A 20,595-nucleotide genomic window follows, 5' to 3' on the forward strand; every position below is an offset into this window, starting at 1 on the left:
GTTGTTCCGTCTTTCTATAACCCTAAACTCACTGTAGACCTCAACGCCACCTGTGGCGGGGTGACGAATCTCAGAGACTCGCCACAACACCGCTCTATAGCATAATACTCTATGGTAGCTTTAAGTAACATCATCTATCGTTTCGATTGGTTTATATAAAATCTCTGTATCTTAACAAATGAAAAGTGAAAGAGAGACTTGGTAACTTTCCGTTGATTCGGCACGATTCAACGTTGCTAGAATGATCGTGGATAAATAGTGATCTGCCGCGGAAATTTTAGAAGCGATTGGAAGAGAAGATACACGCCAAAAATGATTGAATTCTGTACAATATCGATGTTTCGCGTCGAGTTTATCACAGTGTTGTCTACCATTGATCATTAAGCATGAGTTTTCATCGAATAGCGTGTGCAGTTTTAAAAAAACGATGGATTCGTTCGAAGGTGATATGTTCGCGCTCAGCGACGAAGATTTACCGATATCAACAACAAAATGCAACCCCATAGAAGAACAGTTACTGAAACAATTTTTCGACGTACAGAATCGAATCGAGAAAACCACCATCGACATTAAAGAGATTCAAAATACGACGAGACACGTTTTAAAATCTTTGCAACATCGAGCCCAATACGCGGAGAATGTAACCTCGGATTCTGACAGTGATGTGAGTCACTTTGCAATATTCATAACAATGTCACTGATATGTTACACAGAAAAAAATATAAAAATCCTTCAATCCTTTTCAAACTAATTAACGTAAAAGTAGAAGGTTCAACATTTAAGACAACTCTAGGAAAATTATTGAATGACTTTTTGTTTTGGAATTATAATAGTCTAGACTAACAACTATATTAGTTTTTGAAATTTTTGAAGGTTTTGAGACTTGATTACCACCTCAAGATCATATTTATAATAATGCATGTCTATCAAAGAAAGCAGTAACACATAGAATGGTCTAATAATTATTTGTTTGCTATATATAATTTGTAATTAATTGTAATGTGATGTATAATGATTGAAAGGAGTGGTAGCAAAGAAAATATTGAAATGACATACATTATTTATAATATATACATTCTGTATATGTTAAAATATATTAACATTAGTTTGCACACTTTTCAGTTGTACAATGTAGACGGGCAACCAGTGGTAAAGAAGAAAAAACATGCACATGAGGAACCAAATCGGATCTTAGTTGTACAAAGTACTTGGAAATACATTATTTGTGACAAATGGATTATTGGTATAGTTCTACAAAATGCTTCACTAGAGTAAGTACATTGTTAATAGTTATTGCTGAATTGTACAATGAAATTTTGATCAAATGCATTTATATTTACGACGGAATCGTATAAAATTATTAACGAATAAAAAAAAAAAACTAAAATTTTTCATTTTCGTAGTTTCACGTAAATAAAATTAATTTCCAATATAATCTGCTTGTTTGAAATTCCTTTTATTTGCCAAAATAATTATTGTCATATTGTACTTACGATTTATAAAATTATAAAGGATTGAAATCTACTATGCTGCCATGTGTCTCTTAAGTTCTTTCTGTTTTATAAAGAATTTCGTTTTATTTACATAAAATCCCACAATTTTAAGACATCGTTTCTCTATAAGTATTTTGTCATAGAATTAAGTACTACGTGAAATTCAGTATTCACAAAAAACAAATCCTAGAATGATAGGGGGCTTTAAGAGATTTGTTTATACACACTGCCACCTACATTTTCCACGCGGAACCGTACGAATAGCGCTGGTCGCAATTTAAACGGCTCCCGCCCTTAATTAAGTAAGTTTATATTAAGGATTATATATTATGAAAATATAACCCTGTATCAATCAAATATTATCTTTTTAAGCGTAAATAAATATTAGAAAAATCGAAATGTATATATTTCTATGCACTCTTGCATTTGGAAGTCGTGTAATTTAATACATCTTACTAATACAATTATATGCTACAGTTTTTCTTTTTTCTTCTGAGGCAGTACTATTATCATTTTATCAATGATAATAATAACTATAATAACAATGTTTATATTAACATACGTATATATACATATAGACAGATATACGCATATAGAATCTGGGAAAACATAAACACGTTTCTGAATAGATAAGAACAGAAAATAACTAACATACCCTTATCATAGCAAACGACTGACCGTGGCTTTTACGCGTAAACAAAGAAATCTTAATGGGTATATGCAAATCCGTTGTACCATTTATAACTCGCTCGGATGGAAAAATGTTGATTCTATGCATTCTACAGGAATGCAAGCATGTACTCGCGTATGTATACATCGCCGCTCATAAATATTAGGACTTCTTTTCACGAAGTTGCAATACTCCAAATATCGATACCGTTTCGATCAAGTGCCCCAACACTTACGAACAGCAATGCATAAATGATCACGATGCGCTTGATTCCATATGCATTAAAATGCTCCATGTTTGTTCTAGCTAAAATATTCAAGCAATACTCTTGATTTATGCGTACAAGATTTTTAAAAACGTACTCGCATCGCCTCGTAACAATTATACAAACACCTTGTTAAGGCTGTCGTAGATCCTAACAATTTAATAGACCGCAACACTCGTTATTTATCAAAAGTTTAAATGCAGTAGCAGTGCTTGCACAGGTATCATCAACTTTGAACAGCTGAATATTATCAATTCGACGCCCTAGTAGGCGGACAATGCGTTCGGCGCGCAAACACTAAGAATTAAGGGAGAACACCGTCTCTGCGACTTCGAAAATAAATGCTTTCTTTCAACCGTTACGTTTTAAGAATACTGCACTAGAATATTAAGATGCAACGTTCGTTGAACGTGTCCAACGATAAGCAATCGATCCCTTAAACCTTAAACCTTAAAACCCTCAACTTTTCTCAGAAACTACTTATCGACTTCTTCTTTTTTGTTGATCCTTTAAAGGATCAACAGGTACAACGATAACGATATTCGTCTAATTTCTAAAAATTTTAATTGTATTTAATTCTGACCATTAGGACCAGAGAATACCTCCACGCGACTAGGAAATTCTTGTAGCTCGGTACGAGGATGCTTCTATTTTCTAGATAGCTTAACATTTTCTTGAGAAAATTGTTAGAAATATTGTTCAAAGTATGTACTTGAAATGTATGCAAGGTGTTCACTGGGAAAAATTTTAATGGGAGATTCTAGAAGCTAAAATAACACGAAAATCAAGAATATCAATTTGTTGATGGAGGCTTCGTTAAAAAGTTATTAACAATTAAATTGAAAAGTTTCAAAACGTTCTGGAAAAATTATTTTCCGTTGTGGGGGTCAATTATAATCATTTTTTATCATTAGACATACCCTCGAAATCCTACCCATTTTCGAGAAAAAAATTCGAGAATGGGTGAAATTTTACGGCAAAATTAAAAAGTTTCAAACTGTTCTGGAAAAAATATTTTCGATTGCAGGGTTCAATTACAATCATTTTTAGTGAATAGACCTACCCCCGAAATCCCACCCACTTTCGAGAAAAAAATTCGAGAATGGATGAAATTTTACGGCAAAATTAAAAAGTTTCAAATCGTTCTGGAAAAATTATTTTCCGTTGCGGGGGTCAATTATAATCATTTTTTATCATTAGACATACCCTCGAAATCCTACCCATTTTCGAGAAAAAAATTCGAGAAGATACTGAAATTTTTAGACGAAATTAAAAACTTTCAAATTATACTAAAAAAATTATATCTACTTACAGGGGTTAATTACAAGTATTTTTGGTGAATAAACCTACCCCCGAAATCCTATCCACTTTCTAGAAAAAAATTCAGTAGGGGTGGAACTTGAAACGTTAATAACTTTTTAACGAAGCCTCCATCAACAAATTGATATTCTTGATTTTCGTCTTATTTTGGCCTCCAGAATCTCCCATTAAAATTTTTCCCATGAGTGGCCGAACATTCTGTACGCGAAATATTTATATTGGACATTTCGTATCGTCAGAAAAAATATCTAAATATCAGAATTTTCTTGGATCTTGAAAGGTAGCGTCCCCCCTTAATTCGTTATATTAACAAACATTGTTTCCTATCTAATATTTTCGTTGTAACCGACGACACACGGAAAGAAGAGAAAGAATTTAAGCGCGCCGCAAGGCGCTCGTTAACTATGTACGAAACAACTGTTATTATATTTTACAAATCAGTTCAGTGTCCTCGTCCCTCCCAAACGCGATGTAATCGTCGGGAGAATAATCGAATAGCACAAAGTCGTACCTGAAATCAAACATGTATTGAATTTTCTACCGGTGCGCCGAGTCGGCCATTTGCAATTTACCTAAACATCTCGTAGAGATCTTTGATCTGCGATTTGGACAATTGAGCGAAGTAATTCTTTATTACATCCTTCGTTTGGACGCCTCTCGTGGGGTTCTTCCATTCCGGTTTGATAATATGGCCCACGTGTGCTTGTTTTATCAGATAGTCTTGGTCTTCCTTCAAAAAAACAAAGAGCAACTTTTATTTAGAAACGAGTATCTCAGTCTGATAAGTCGAGTTTGCTGTAAATCGAAAGGTACTCACGTGAAGCGTTTCAAATTTCGCGATCACGTCGAATCGTACTTGACACGGTGTACAGAAACTGACCACCGGTGTCCAATGCATGTCCAGTTCGTTGCCAGCCCTCCATTGGCAGAGAAGCCAACGCACGAACTCTTCGAACAGCGGATACCTCGGACCGTGTCGTCCATTTGTTTTTGGATCCTGAGCGTCGGTTGGAAAAAATGAAAATTAAGTCACGTTCATCATTCAGTCACAATTCACGCAAAACGTTCTTACTATATAAATTTAATCGCAGAGCCCACGGTTACTCAAACTTGGTACGCGACCTAAATTCCCATCCCGGTAGGATTAGGATCAAGAATTAAATATCTTCGGGGCCGGCGGAATTAGAACAATGACGTTCCAAAACGCTTACCCTGGATCTGTAGTGCCAAACGATATGAGCCCCCAGATTGCTGTGAAATGTATGTGGCAAACTGTGCTCCAGCTTGTCCCTGTAGGCGCTGAGTAATCTTTCAAACGGATGTCTGACGATCAGGAAACTGATGCTGTCGTTTAGGAACTTGGCAAGCTCTTCAGCCGTGTGCCTGGGGTACTTCTGCCTCGCCAGGGACACCGGTACAGCCTTTGAGGCCTTCAAAAACTGAGGGCCATACCTGACAGAACGTCAGAGCGTAGAACAATGTTTCTTAATTTTCTTTTTTTTATCCCTACACCGCCTAGACGACTTATAAAAACGTGTGAATCTCGAGTTTGCTTTCTGAACTAATTAAATAGTATCACGGGATCTTTTATCTACATTGTACGAATACTGTCCGAGATCCGTAAGATTCTACCAAACATGTTGGTTACGTAACAATAAAGGGAATTGCTTAACGCAATGTGGAAAGTACTCAAGTCCCGCCTGTTGTTATAAGACGTGTCTGGATGGTGTAAGCCCTTTAAGTAGCAGAGATCTAACCCAGCAAGTAGATTAAAGTTGTACATCCAGGACGTAGACGCTGCTTTGAAGACGTTGCACCATATCAGATGGTACTCTCTATTTACAAGAAACTCCCAGGCGTTAGGCCTATGCAGAGAATCGTTTCCAGGCCGATCCAGCTCTTCCTCGGCGCATTTCTCCGCCAAAAACTTCCTCCTGATCTCCAATCGACGCTCCGTCTCGGCGTTCGTTGCTTCCTCCATCAGTCTTTCCTCCGGGGTCAAGTTCGAATCCTCCTGGCAACCGACAATGTGTCTTTCATTTAACGTTCACATTAATATTATTATTTTATATACGAAGAGTAATTTTTATTAAACATTTTGAGTCTCATTAATTCATATGCAGGGTGCTCGACCAACCCTGGGAAAAATTTTAATGGCAGATTCTAGGGACCAAAATAAGACGAAAATCAAGAATACTATTTTATTGATGGAGGCTTCCTCAAATAGTTATTAACGTTTAAAGATCCGCCTGTAGAAAAGCGATCTGCGAACAGCTGCGTGCGTGCGCAGGTTGGTCCCAGTGGTTCTCACTTCTAAAACTGTGAGACTGTCGATACGTCACTAAACAGAGTTTCTCATGTTGAGTGAAATTTCAAACGTTAATAACTTTTTAACGAAGCCTCGACCAACAAATTGGTATTCTTGATTTTCGTCTTATTTTGGCTCCTAGAATCTCCCATTAAAATTTTTAATCGAAAGTATAGTCTGCAACAATTCTGAATGATCGAAAAGACGAAAAAAGACAATTAATATTTGTTTCTAGCAGGGCACTTTGTAGAGAAAATTTATTGTTATTTGGTTCGACGCAGGACTCGTGGAAGAGGAATTGGCGTAATTATCGTGCACGTTCGAAGGAAGTGAACGGTTCTAATCACGCGTGGACGTTCGCGAGGCTTTTCAGTCGATTAACACGGAGGCTTCGGAGTTCGAAGCCGTTTCGTTGCCAACAGGCCTGGCCGTATTATATCGTGTATCGCTGTACGTGCGCCGACCTTCTGCTCGCCACGCAAGGTTAATCCAATTTCCTAATTTCTGCAATTAATCGAAAATACTCGGCGACGACTGTTAGCGGTAGCGCCGGATTACGCCTTGCCTGGCGCATTGCGGTTACACGTTCTTGCCACGAGGCGTAGCGATTCTTATAATAATTGCCATAATTGATAGAGCTTAGAGATCACTCGAGATTGCCCTCCTTGTCCCCGGTTTCTCGGCACATTGAACATTCTCAGATGGAAAACACTGTTGCATTAACCGCGCGGGGTCGTGGCTACCGGGTCCCGACCATTTTATTTTTAAGCTGCTTAGACGGGGTAAGTCACGGAATTAGGACTGCTTCCGCGGGGACAAAAGAAAAACCGACGGTATCGGTTTAAAAAATTCTTTACACGACAAAAAAAGAAAGCTCTTTGCCATCTGTTCCCTCAGAACCGATCTTCAACTCTTCACCGCCATTTTAATCCACTTGGAACCGAGATGCGTGCTTTCAGCATTGAATTAGCCAACGGTCATTAGTGTTATCACAGAATACATTTATTTCCTAGTTAATGAAACAGGATCGATTAGAATATTTTTTGTATTTTTCTGGGCAACTTCGAAACATTTGCAAAATGCAAAAATCTGCGATTAAATTTTGATCTATCGCGATACTTCTTCTCCGACGTATTGAATTGCTGCCAGGAAAATGATGTATGGTATAACAAGGTTTTTTTTTTATGATTAATGCACAGCGAAATTGCCTTTTTATATTTCGTATAGAAGTGTCAGGGAAACGTGTTTGAAAAATGTAATTGTATTTGCAAATTGACCGACGCAAATGTTATAAGACAGACCTTGGTAAACCGGACAACCTTTTCTTTCGCCGTTTGTTTTTCTGTCTTCTGGGAAACGGGACTCACGACCCATCCCACGTCCATGACGCACTATGTGTTAGATAGCACTGTGAAGTGTAAATATTGAATATGTCGAGATTGAAAGGAGGCCAAATATGTCATTAGAACTTGGAACGATCAATATCCTAATGGGAGGCGTCAAAGATGTTTCAAGGTCGTTCGCGGTGTTGCTCAACGAGACCAGGAAAGACGCGAGACGATCGGAAAGTAGATTTTAATATGCGTTGTCTTGCCCGTCGTTGGGTAACAAACATTTACATTTGTCCATGAGGTTGCAACAACGATCGAATTGAGTTTTTAGTCGCCGTCCGGACGGGGATGCCCCCTTAAAGAATAGCGACCCTAAATGCATCCGTGGCCTTGCGTGTATCCAATTCGACGGAGAGTAAATATAACTTTCGTCGACGTGGATGGCGATGCAATGAAACGAAGCCACCGCAAACAACGATAGTTTTCATCCAATGTTTACGTCCGTTCGATTTTGTCCGGACGCGCTGACATTGCGTCAGGTTTCCACACACGTCGCGCGATGCAACGATTCAGACGGCTCGTGTGTGCCTCGGTGGGAAAATATTGTACCCGAAGGAAGTTATACAACTAGATACACCTCGAAGTACAGGCGTAATCACACTAATGTGTTATATAATGTTTGTCCGTGTGTCATATTGTCCGTATGAACAGGTTGGTTTTGTAACGACAAGTTCAATCAGTATTCTCTCGCTGGGACGTAATTGATTTTCAATAGATTTTATGTTTCTTTCCTTCGAACGAATTGATATTCGTTCAGCAATAATTCAAAATCACACGTTTATCGATCGAAGTGACCCCTGTTTTTGAGGTATTAAAAAATTTCTAGCTTTCATTTGTGTTTTAGGAGAAACTAGGTCCGAAGTTTTCATATCACTTTCGTTTTTAGTGATTGGAGACATAATAAAGACTAGAATTGATCGCTTTGTGTGTATAAGTACTGAAATTTTTAGACGAAATTAAAAAATTTCAAATCATACTAAAAAAATTATTCTCGGTTCCGGGGATCAATTATAATCATTTTTGGTCATTAGACATACCCTCGAAATCCTAGGCAATTTCGAGAAAAAAATTCGAGAATGGGTGAATTTTTCGACAAAATTAAAAAATTTCAGATCGTTCTGGAAAAATTATTTCTGGTTGCGGGAGTCAATTATAATCATTTTTGGTCATTAGGCATACCCTCGAAATCCTATCCACATTCGAGTAAAAAATTCGAGAAGGTGTGAAATTTTTAGACGAAATTAAAAAATTTCTAATCATACTAAAAAAATTATTTCTGGTTGCGGGGGTCAATTATAATCATTTTTGGTCATTAGGCATACCCCCGAAATCCTACCCACTTTCGAGAAAAAAATTCGAGAATGGGTGAAATTTTTTGACAAAATTCAAAAATTTCATATCGTTCTGGAAAAATTATTTTCGGATGCGGGGGTCAATTATAATTATTTTTGGTCATTAGATATATCCTCGAATTCCTACTCACTTTCGAGAAAAAAAATTCTTTACCGAAAATATACCGTGTGACCGGAGAAGTTTCCATAACTTTTTAACGAAGCCTCAATCGACAAATTAGTATTCTTGATTTTCGTCTTATTTTGGCCTCTAGAATCTCCTACTAAAATTTTTTCCCTGGTTCGACCGAACACCCTGTATATCGGGTTATTTTTCTGGGAATAATCGGTTTCGTCGATGCGCGCCGGTGCACGTGCACGTGGATGCAAAGTGCAGACAACAGCACGCTGCACCACCCGTATGGCCCACATTCGCGGCGTCGGCGTCGACGTCGCGGCAAACCGTTCGGCTTCTACACCGAAATCAATAAACGGAAGCAGGCACTTCTGCATTCGCCTGTTTCCGTCTAACCGTGGCTGCCACGACACGTTCGACTTTAAAGACATCAAACTGTCTCCTGTCTGCTATCGCGTCAACTGGTCTGCAATAGTTAAACAACCAGGGACGCCTGCTAACCGCGAAACGACGCTTCGAAGTTCCCCGGTATACTCGCCTGTTAAAACACCGATCGAATTTATTATGTTAGGTAGCTCAAACAAACGAGGATAAAAAAAGGTTGTAACTTTGGTAGAATTCAAATTCAAACTCAAAAAACAAGCGTTCTAATTTTATATTGGTACTGTATACATATTTCTTGAACATGCAAACGCGTCCTATCTTTCACGGTTTCTAGACTCTCCTTGGATTGTCGTTTTAAGTCTCACCACGTGTTCTACTGCTGTATTTTATTTTACAAATAAATCTTGCATTTTATCTTTTACTTAATCTGGGTAACAATATTTTATAGGAATAATTTTTATGTTGAGGATCTAGGTTAAGATGAAGGTTTTATCCGGAAGTCATTCTGAGTAGAAAGGCAGGGATCGTACAATGATAATAACAATAAATAATATAAAACTCGACACGTACTTATGTTACAAGACTAAGTAAAATGGCGACTTTAAACTCGGGTTTCTCGAAAGACTAAAACCTATTTTGATAAATGCTTTTAGGCCGTACGCTACAACTTGCATCTACCCCTAGTTCCAAACGGCGATTTCCACGTTCTGGCCTTCTCCTTGCCAGCAAACGTTGACCGTGCGCGTAATTGCAACGTAAAAGTTTGAGAGCGTATAGACTCTTGGAACGTATCGAGAAGGCGCTTGTGACCCTAGAATCGAGGAGCAGTTACAATAGCTCTCACAGAGCTCTCATTTGTGGTATGCTCATTATGTCTCGAGGAATTGTGCTGATAAGGGGACATCTAGCTCGAGAGTTTAGAAAACTCGAGAGGGGTGGCAAAGTGTTGGGCGAACCTAAATCGGTTTGCTACAACCTCCCGCGAAGATTCTTTCCTTTTCATATAACAAGAGAATATGCATCGATACAGTCTTGCACCATGCTATTGCAGCAAAGTTAGACCTAGGCTTTTAGATGTAAATATTTGCTTACACGAGATCCCTATCGCAATACATACAAAAGTATCAACTTTTTGTTGATCTTAAAGAAACTAGTATTCCAAATGTACCGATACAATGGCGGAGTTGCTTTTGCAGAACCATTTTGTTGCCTCCTTAATAAATTCTATTTCACGGTAAACCCGTATGTAAAACATTTCTGTATCGCGTTACGCGGATCTGACTATGCACTTTCGGTCGCCTGCGGGCTAAACAAACATACCAGTTTCCGGCTGGACGGTACTCGAAAGTTCACGAACGTCGAACGTTTCACGTGCGCGATGCACGTTATGCCGTGCAAGCGGCAGATATCGATTAACCGACGACCGATCTCAAGGTCTCGGAATTAAATACAAAGCGAGTTTCTCGCCGCGGCAGACACGGTGAATCCCGGAAGACTCCGCCACGGCGAATACCGTGAAATTTTATAGCTTCCACTAGGGATTCGCAGGGGTGGGTTTCCTCCAGCAAGTTCCGCTCAAGTTTCTTCGGAGAAAACGGCCCGAGGTAACGAGAGAATCGTTCCACCGGATCGCGACATTCATAGACGTTCGAACGTGCTGTGAAAATTAAACATTCGATGAAATTATCGTTCGAAACGAGTCCCGCGAGTTTTTAGAGGATGAGCGTGTTTACCACTGTAAAAACACGAAGTAAAGCGGTTTTTTGCGATTTGTTTTTTATGGATGTACTATTCAAGAATGTTATTAATTATGTTGTTAAGTGTTAAAAAAGAAATATTCAAGAATAGGGCAAAATAACGACGCTGGGAGCCATTTCCGCGAGGCGTGCTTTGAATTTGAGGCGCCATGAACTTTGTATCCGGGAAAAAACAAAAAATTTTCTCTTAATCTGCACGAGTATAGATTCTTACACGAGTTACAAAAACTATACAATTTTCTCTGTCCTTACACTTTTGCCATAGAGGCTGCTTTTTATTTTAAAAGTAGTACACTTGTATTATTTAAAACCCTGTGACGTTCAGTGGTTTGGAACAAACCATCCTTGTATATGGTCGTGAGAGAGGTATCCACGGATTTTTCTTTTTTTTTATTCCATGATTATATTTATCTTCGTCTTTTCCTCTTTCTCCAACAGTTAATCGACTCGGACCGATAATCGATATACAGGGTATTCGACCAACCCTGGGAAAAGTTGTAATGGCGTATTCTAGAGGCCAAAATACGACGAAAATCGAGAATACCAATTTGTCGATGGACGCTTCGTTAAAAAGTTATTAACATTTAAAGTTCAACCTGTACTGAATTTTTTTCTCGAAAATGCGCAAGATTTCGGGGGTATGGCTATTCACCAAAAATTATTGTAATTGACCCCTGCAACCGAAAATAATTTTTCTAAAACGATTTGAAAAATTTATTTTTGTCGAAAAACTTCGACACCTTCTCGAATTTTTTTCTAGAAAGTGGGTAGGATTTCGAGGGTATTGGTAATGACCAAAAATGATTGAAATTGACCCCCACAACCGAAAATAATTTTTCCAGAACGATTTGAAATTTTTTTTTTCCGTTGAAAAATTTCATACCTTCTCGAATTTTTTTCTAGAAAGTGGGTAGGATTTCGGGGGTATTGGTAATGACAAAAAATGATTGTAATTGACCCCTGCAACCGAGAATAATTTTTCCAGAACGATTTGATATTTTTGAATTTTGTCGAAAAATTTCACCCATTCTCGAATTTTTTTCTCGAAAGTGCCTAGGATTTCGAGGGTATGTCTAATGACCAAAAATGATTATAATTGATCCCCGGAACCGAGAATAATTTTTTTAGAACGATTTGATATTTTTAAATTTTGTCGAAAAATTTCACCCATTCTCGAATTTTTTTCTCGAAAGTGGGTAAGATTTCGAAGGTATGTCTAATGACCAAAAATGATTGTAATTGGCCCCCGCAACCGAAAATAATTTTTCCAGAACGATTTGATATTTTTGAATTTAATTGTTAATAACTTTTTAAGGAAGCCTCAGTCATGAAATTGAAATTCTTTATTTTCGTCTTATTTTGGCCTCTAGAGTCGATTAATCGATTTTAGAATTGATACTTTATAAATAATTGAAAATGTTACAGAAACGATGTTTCTATCGATTTATGGAATTTATCGGGTTCGATTATCGTTCGTCCGATCGTTTCGTGTTGTCCGGAAGTGGCGTAACCTACAAATCAGCGGGCTAGTTGGGCTTTGGTTCGCCGTAGCGCGGAGGCTACATCCCGCGAAACGATCTCCTTACGTAAAGCATTGCGAGCATAGATTGGCAGGCTTCCAGGCGCAATGCGGCACACGATCGCGGGCTCCTACGGCCCCTTTAAGCATGCAAAGGGTGGTCGTAGTTGCCCCCTCAATCTCGACTATTACTACACCGATGCTAGATCGATCCTCGATTCGAACGATCGCTATTTTCTTCGACTTTTCAATCCCTCTACAATGGGATAGGAGAATGTTAAATGATACCAATTTTTGACGTTGTCTAAAAACGAAAAAATCGGTCAGCGTCTTTCAGAGTCTCCCAAAGAACAAAAAAACGACGTTAAACTTGTTAAAAATGAGTCCAAAATATAAAAACGACGATAATCGAGCTCACTTCTATTCTATGCTTCGTCGTATATTCCTCTTGAATTTTATTATCTTTAGTTTCAAAATTATCGTAGCACGCGCCAATGCTGTCTTCTTCGACCGACAATATCGTCCACACTATCTACTTTGTTGACACGAAAAGAAAAAATGATTTCCCGCTATCTAAATACATGCTAAACAAATGGTAAAATTTTCAGACCGATCGCTCGGAATAAATTCCCCCCAAAAAATGCTCGCTCGTCTCACTATTAAAAGAAAAAAGACGAGTAATCCTATTTATACCGCGGGTGATTCGACGCCTTTGGTAGAAATAATGTTAAGCAAACGTTCTCCGCGACGGGGGGGGGCAGAAACAACAATCCCGCGCGGATCCAAGATGGAGGGAACCGTAAATAAAAACGCTCGAATCTGAAATTTCTTCGTCGTTGAATTCAACCACGTAACAATGTTAACCGGATAAAGGTAATTCCGGTGTTGGCGGAATGAGATCCTCGAGCATCCGTAGCGTTTAATTCAAAAATCCAGGTCGCGTGGGCTTCAAGGACCCGGGGAACACAATGGTCTCTCGTCTGCCTAATGACATCCTGGCGCGGAGTAACGCTATCGGCGTACTGGTTTTCGCGATCCCCGAAAATACAAAATAACACCAAGTGTCGACTGGTGCAACGAAGGACACTGAAAAGGTTCCTCGCGCAACTCGCCACGGCCTCGAACAAAGAGGAGTCCTCTTTAGGATGGCTCTTCGAACTATCAGGTCGAGTCACAAGTAACTTCCGATGCAGCTAAGTAGAATCTATTGTTCGTATCTACAAGTTTTTGTTTTGCACTATATAGACGAGGCTTCAGTCAGTCTTTTGTCAACTGTTTTGTATGATACATGTTATGTTAAACTGGTTTTTTTTTATCTCTGAAATGGAGAGGGGAAAAGTACGTATTCGACATGTGATGTTTTGCGAATTTAAACAAGGCGACAGTTGAAAAAATATGGAGTGTATATGGTGAAGGACTGATGACTGATCGGGCAATTAGAGATTGGTTTATAAAATTCCGTTCTGGAGATTCCGACTTTGACGACAACGTTTTAAAGGCAATATTGGAGCAAGATCCACGTCGATCAACGAGAGGTATAGCAGAAAGGTTGGATACATCATGATTAACTGATAACCACCACCTGGGGAAATTAGGGGAAGTCAACAAGTTAGGAGTATGGGTCAATCGCCACAAGTCTGCTCTCACGGGTTAAAATTGAGTCTTTTTTTAACAGGATTGTAACAGGGGATAAAAAATGGGTCACCTATGACAATATGGTCACATCTACCAGATCCAAAAGCAAACATCCATGGCAAAAAGATTTTATTGTGTATATGGTGGTGTTGGAATCTGCGTGGTCAAGTAATGCTCCTTTTGTGTTATAAGAGTTTATTCATTTATGTTGAACTCACACCCAACTCAACTATGAAGAATAATGGAATTTGCAATGGAATTTGACTCTTGGACAAGGCCTCTTAAGACCTCAAAGACAAGGTCTCTTAAGGCCTCAAAGACTCTTAACACCAGCAGACTTCTTGTGCAACTCTGAGCCCCTGAGCCCTGCGATATTTGTATGTCTTAGCAATAGTAGGGGAGGAGGACCCTTAGACTTAGTGACTAACAGACGATGACGTGTCGATATTTGGCCTATTGGTCATCCAACAGTGGGATTGTCAAGGAATAATTCACCACGAGTTGTCGAAGTCAAATTTAACGATTACTGCGGATAAATATGTTCAGCAGTTGCAAAGAGTGCAAGAGAAACTCAGTAAAAAGCGTCCTGCACTCGTCAATCGCAAAAACGTAATTCTTTTACACGACAATGCGCGACCACATACAGCAATGGTGACTCGAGACAAAATTCTTGAGCTTGGATGGTCTGTTTCACCACATCCACCTTACAAAACTTTTTAAATGGAAAAACCTTCAATTCTGAAGAGCAAGTCAGCCAGGCTATCGAAAACCTCTTCCAGTCCAAACCAACCAGATTTTACAAGGAAGGAATTGATAAACTGCAAGGAAGATGATAGAAGGTTATAGTTAACAGTGGTGAATGCACAATAAATCAATACAATTTTGTTATTCAATAAGAGGAAAATAAATGTCTGATAAAAAAACGGAAGTTACTTGTGACTCGGCCTAATACATCCGCTCCGGTTGAAACGACTGTCCCCGGCTGTTCCTCGCGGACCGGGAGTAATTGTTCTTTAGAAAGCAATCCGCCTAATTTTCCGGTGGTCTAAATCCCGCGCGTCCCGCTCGAAAGGGCTTTTCTCTAAGAACAAAAGGGGATCCTCGGGCCGCGCGGTAAAAGATTGCACGCTCACCTCCAACAAAAGGCTCTGATGCACGGTGTTCCCGGCATCCTGGCTCGACAGAGCCAACACCAGCAACGTTATGATACCGGCGGCGAGCAACGTGCGCCTGATCGCCGCGAATATACGGCGGCGCGGTGTCATCTTCTCGCGATGGACGGTCTTCCTTCTGTATTCATGTCGAACTGCAACAAAAATGCCCGATTGGAATCATGATACTTTTACCCCTTGAGCCACATCGCTGAGCAAGATCGTGCATAGTCAGTGTACCCTAGATTGTGAACACTATGACACGGTCTTACTCATCGACACTAGGACTCATCCGAGTGCTACTAGGGTAGTCTATTTCTATTTCTAATTTTTTTATTTTTCGGTGCGATACTCTGGCACTATTGGCTTCGTAGTAACAACATTTGACTTCTATTTTTTAATTTTTTAATTCTCTATTTCCTACTTCTACCTGTCTCCAGTTATTCCCCTCCTTTCTACTCTTTTAACTCTCCCTAGAGTAGTCGTCCGGCACCCCTAAACTCTCTTATTACAAACAGATAAATATGGAAAAAACCCCGAAAAAGGACCTTCTTGTGCTCAGTCGATAATGTAGTCCAGTCGACATTGAACCAGTCTACACCACCAACTAGTGTTCTTGCTTGGACTCCAACAGTATCCGGTTACAGTTACACCTCCGAAACGCTGAATTAAACAATAATTCGAATAATCTTAATTACTAACATTCCACGTGTCCAACTTGTATGCTTTACTAAATTACCATTGGATTTTGTTAACACTGTGACGGCCATTGTCACGTGTACGTGATCTACTCTATCAGTCACCATTTCAATATACATTCAACTTATTACATTTATCGAGATTAAATTTATAATTATAATAATATTCCTAGCATATCCGTGTATTTCACTTTGGTCTACGATATCAGTTATGGCGGACAATGGTCTTCCCATGATACAAGCGGCCATTAACCTCTTCAAGGGACAATTTTTTTTTCTTTGAGTCTATTTATTATCTACAGTAACTATAATTATAAAAAAAAAATTTAAACGTCCACTTACGTGACCAAAGGCGCGACCATTTTTTACCATTTAGTTCCATTTAGCGACCATTCGTTAAACTGTCGTCCGTTCACAATAATGGATACATTAATAAAGTATTTAGGATTCTTCGCTTTAATCTAATCTATCATATCGGTTTTAAATCGTTTGGCAAAGATAAAATTTGACATGTTTTGCGGCAACTAAAATCGACTGCGTCGAAAAGAACGTTTGAAGACTCATGCTATTACGACCGTTTCTGGAGACTCATGGTGTGTAATATTATTTTAGAAACACCTTATGCGTTAAACTTGTTTCTCGCGATACTTCTGCAGTACGAATAATCGGTTTCGTAACCACTGACCGTGGCACGGCGCATCCAATTACATTACGTTACCATTTTCCAAGAAAATATTAGATGGAATTGATAATTGTACCGTTCAATTCTGCTGGCATTCGTTTCACCGTTCGAGTAATTAATAAAAATTTTGATTAGTTTTTACGACGAACGGAACACCTAAAAATTTGTGGTAAATTTCGAATTTTCAAACGGCCGTGTATTTTTATAGGAAAGTTGCAGCTTTTTCGGTTGTGAAATAAAAGATGAACACGACCTCGTTTTTTCAAGACGAAATGTATATGCAATAATCACCTAGATCAATACTATCGATTCGATATCTGTCCAGATTAGAGAATATTTATTTTGCATAGGGTATTTTTTTATAGATACCGTTTCTTTCCTCTTGCACCGTAATGTCATTCGAACACGTTCCTACACGAGAACGAGATTCGTCGATCTAAATTTTATTAATATTTACGTGTTGTTATTTTCCTTGAAATAAAATTTTCGTTTCCGGTTCCGAAATTTTTGGGTCAGCAACAAACTTAACTTTCCACGATTCGTCTCCCCAAATCCTCTCCACTCAGCGTCTCGAACATTAACGAAACCTGACCCAGCAAAAAAAGAAATAGAATTGATAAAACGAACGAAAACGAGACACACGCGGTACGAAGGGATGCCGTAAGGCGATAGTAATCATTTACATAAATAATACAAACCTTAACGTTTATAAAAGTTTCGAAACACTTCTACTCACGGTGTATAAAGTTTTAATTTTTAGAGGTTAGTTTTAATTCATACCTAACGTAACAGTTGCCTTCGTTAAGGGAAGTAATATCGCGGGCAATCGTATACGACATGCAGAGCGTATAAGAAAGTTATGTCTACCGATCGTGGACATTCGATCGGTTACACAGGTGCACGCAACGTCGTACCGTCATGCAAGTAAATAATCCCGCCGATCGGTGGTTAACGTTCGACGCGAAACAAACCGCGAAAGGGCAAGGACGCGTATCTAGGCGCGTTGATTCTCTCGTGGCTGGTCACGACATCTCACCCACGACACGAATCTTGCACAATTACGGTCTCGATCGAAAGACCAGAGTCGCGAGAAAGGAACGCAGTTGCACCGCGTACGTTTCCTGGGTCAATGGGTCAGAGAGCACCCTTCCTTTCACCCGGTTTTATGTCCCCCTCGATTACTATTACTATTACTATTATGCTTCTCTACATTGTTTTGATACACACAGCCAACAACGATACTTTTCAAACGCGTGGAATACGTACTTTCTACGGACATATATGCCCCGGTGTCAGGATTCAAAGATGCATCTATCGCACCCCTGGCACGAAATCCAACTTTCCGCGTCGATTCGTCCCGAGTCACTTGCTTGCCGCTGATCCAATCGAGCACGAGGAAATTGAGACGCAACGCGTTGTATTGCTTCTCGATTTACGAACTCGCGAGACACGTGACACGACTGACCGATCGAACCGAAGATACAGACACCGCACGATCACGGTGGCATCCTGCAGATCACTGAAGGGACACCAACGTCTCGTACCCCGCGCCCTCTGCTACCAGCCGATTCATACAACGCCGCCGATTGGACGAAATTTTCGCGGGTCGATTTGCCGCTCGACGCACTCTGCGCACGCGCGGCACGACGAACCGCGTTCGAGTTTCTGGCTCGCTTGCTAACCTCGATCTCGCGGACGTTTATTTCGCGAATGCTTCTTTTCATTGCCTAAACACGTTTAGATGAAACGTATTATTGCCAGGGGATGCCAACGATAGCGAACCAAAAAACTTTCGTGCTTTTTAAAATTACAATTTTCCTTGGTCGATAACGGACCCTGGTTCTTGAGCAGGATCTATTGTATCGACTAGGTAGAATTCCTAGAAAACTGTATTTGTTTAATAAATAAAGACGTGAAATATTTCGTTTCGTTTCAGAACGTTGTGCAATCTTCAGGTTTATGTAGCCGTGAAAGAGGTCGAGGAAATCAACGGTTCGTCGATGTGTTGGTCTTTGGTGGACAGCACGTTTTGGTACCGAACCGACACCGTTAGACCCCGCAAAGAAGCCATAGCCACCGTGGCTCTTAATTTACCAAAATTTGATAAGGATTCCTTCTGCGACGCGTATGGCACGATCTCGTACCAAGTCGACGATAAAGAGTATCAAACTCCTGTACCCACTGTTCGTCTACGCGTCGAGGAGACGATCGATACTAGTTGCGGGGTAAAGTTCTCGGTCGACGTGGAGCATACCATTCTGGCATTAAAGTGCACGTCGATAGAAAAGACCGTTGGCGTGAAAATTGATATGCATCCTGGCAGAGGGGAACGCCTTCTCGAATTCTTGGAGGAAAAATCTTTCAAAGAAATCTGCGCGGATGTTTACGTTGTAAAGTCGATCGGATGTCTCATGTTCTGTCTAATCGAGATTTTGCCTATTATCGAAGGAGAGGTCAGATTAAGGATCTTTTCTAGGTGAACAAATATTCTCCTTTCATTTGGTTAATATTAGTTGTTATTTCGAATTTTACAAATACTAGACAGACTTTCCTCGAGACCGTGAAACTATCGTTCGATGATTTATTGTTTTATATGTTTGCAGATCTACTAGTCAAATGAACATAATAATACGACTCTTGCAAGATCAGTTTTCTGGCCTGACCGTTCACGACGATGATCACGTCCATGCTGCGTTGGCCCTTATAGAAGAGTTAAAATTATACCGTGTTGACGGAAGTACCCCCGAGCGGCAAATAGCGAGAATTAAAACCGATCTACTTATCCCGTGATGATGGTAAAGCAGATTTTGTTAATCACCCACGAAAGTTATTTTAAATCTTCTTCTTATTGTGCCGTTTCCTTGTATCTTTATTAGGATAAAGCATTCAAATCGACTCATTTTTTTCACCATTGTTCTACTTTATTAGATATTTTTATTTTTAATATGGCATGTAAATAACGTGTGTACGTGTGCATGTCACTAAATTATCTGTATTTAAATTTCATTTAAATCTCGTGTTCCTGTTATCTTACTCCTAGTTCCTTCTCCTAGGCAATAATACCAGGATAGCATGGCACAGGTAGTAGCATCGTAACTATACGAGATCCCACAGAAAACCGGTTTACTCACCACTACACGTTCCTAATCACGAACACACGAATATGTCGATGTAACGCTAGTGTCAATCAGAGATGAGCAAAAATATATTTCATAACAACATGGTCTCGTGCTTGTTTGCTTAAAAAATGACACCGTCTATTAGCTATCACAAATAATCAAATAAAAATTTTCTATCTTTATGCTTGGATTGTCTAAACTCATAATTGATTACCTAGAATAACGAATGAAAGTAACAACTTTTAAGGTTAGAATATAATAACAGATTATTTTTGTCAGACGACATAAATGAAAGAAAAATGATTTTATTTTCCTTTTTTTAACTGTATTTCGATTCCCCCGCCCGTTTATTCTTTCCTCTCTGTACAAATAAAGATAAGAAGATAAAAAGAATATATTATCGTGGGAATGATCCCTTATTCAAGTTCTTCCGCCATTTTTCATTTCCAATCGGTGAACGTGTTTATACAGCAGATTAGTTTACTTCACATACTCATGGTATATCGGTACACTGTCGCCAGTATGTGGAAACTGCCCCACCACTTACGTACGCCAATGTACAGCCACGTTTACGTGAGCTCCGACGCTTCGGGTAACTTCGGGGATTAGAGAAGGAAGGCGAACATGAGTCTTTCCTTTTCTCTCTCGAAACAGATGAAATACGAATTGCATCAACCGACGTAAGACTTCGAGTCTCGCCAGTGTTACCAAACGATGGACTTGATAAAAACACCAA

General features: G+C 39.4%; 2 protein-coding genes across 7 annotated transcripts; one reads left to right on the forward strand and one right to left on the reverse strand.

Moving 5' to 3' along the window:
- The first annotated feature begins 224 nt into the window (after window positions 1-224).
- On the forward strand, window positions 225-19,928 carry LOC122396387. 2 transcript variants are annotated; one of them, XM_043394725.1, is made up of 5 exons: window positions 225-664; window positions 1,123-1,271; window positions 18,677-19,216; window positions 19,344-19,535; window positions 19,794-19,928. In XM_043394725.1, the coding sequence occupies exons 1-4, from the start codon at window positions 428-430 to the stop codon at window positions 19,528-19,530; spliced, it is 1,113 nt and encodes a 370-aa protein (XP_043250660.1). In that variant the 5' UTR covers window positions 225-427; the 3' UTR covers window positions 19,531-19,535; window positions 19,794-19,928. The 2 variants fall into 2 exon arrangements, with proteins under 2 accessions (XP_043250660.1, XP_043250659.1); XM_043394724.1 differs by having other exon boundaries at window positions 19,344-19,928.
- Window positions 3,825-18,246, reverse strand: LOC122396388 (carbohydrate sulfotransferase 11). Of its 5 annotated transcripts, none has more exons than XM_043394728.1 (8): window positions 18,007-18,246; window positions 17,198-17,327; window positions 15,343-15,515; window positions 5,506-5,762; window positions 4,960-5,200; window positions 4,566-4,745; window positions 4,321-4,478; window positions 3,825-4,259 (listed from the first exon to the last, which is right to left on the reverse strand). In XM_043394728.1, exons 3-8 carry the CDS (start codon window positions 15,472-15,474, stop codon window positions 4,172-4,174), a joined length of 1,056 nt encoding a protein of 351 aa, XP_043250663.1. In that variant the 5' UTR covers window positions 15,475-15,515; window positions 17,198-17,327; window positions 18,007-18,246; the 3' UTR covers window positions 3,825-4,171. The 5 variants fall into 5 exon arrangements, with proteins under 5 accessions (XP_043250663.1, XP_043250664.1, XP_043250665.1 ...); XM_043394729.1 differs by lacking the exon at window positions 18,007-18,246 and adding an exon at window positions 17,439-17,669; XM_043394730.1 differs by lacking the exon at window positions 18,007-18,246 and adding an exon at window positions 17,521-17,668.
- Window positions 19,929-20,595: the final 667 nt, after the last annotated feature.

The sequence above is a fragment of the Colletes gigas genome, unplaced genomic scaffold, assembly GCF_013123115.1.
Source record: "Colletes gigas isolate AHSC1104 unplaced genomic scaffold, ASM1312311v1 Colletes_gigas_Sc00007, whole genome shotgun sequence".
In the NCBI taxonomy this organism is placed as follows: domain Eukaryota; kingdom Metazoa; phylum Arthropoda; class Insecta; order Hymenoptera; family Colletidae; genus Colletes; species Colletes gigas.

Excerpts from the sequence above, each read along its gene's own strand:
- LOC122396387 (XM_043394724.1), top strand. The coding sequence starts at position 428 with ATGGATTCGTTCGAAGGTGATATGTTCGCGCTCAGCGACGAAGATTTA. Across the intron at positions 665-1,122 it reads CCTCGGATTCTGACAGTGAT|TTGTACAATGTAGACGGGCA; the intron begins GTGAGTCACTTT and ends CACACTTTTCAG. Across the intron at positions 1,272-18,676 it reads CTACAAAATGCTTCACTAGA|AACGTTGTGCAATCTTCAGG; the intron begins GTAAGTACATTG and ends GTTTCGTTTCAG.
- LOC122396388 (XM_043394726.1), bottom strand. Across the intron at positions 4,746-4,959 it reads TTTGGCACTACAGATCCAGG|GATCCAAAAACAAATGGACG; the intron begins GTAAGCGTTTTG and ends ACCGACGCTCAG. Across the intron at positions 4,260-4,320 it reads GATCTCTACGAGATGTTTAG|GTACGACTTTGTGCTATTCG; the intron begins GTAAATTGCAAA and ends GTTTGATTTCAG.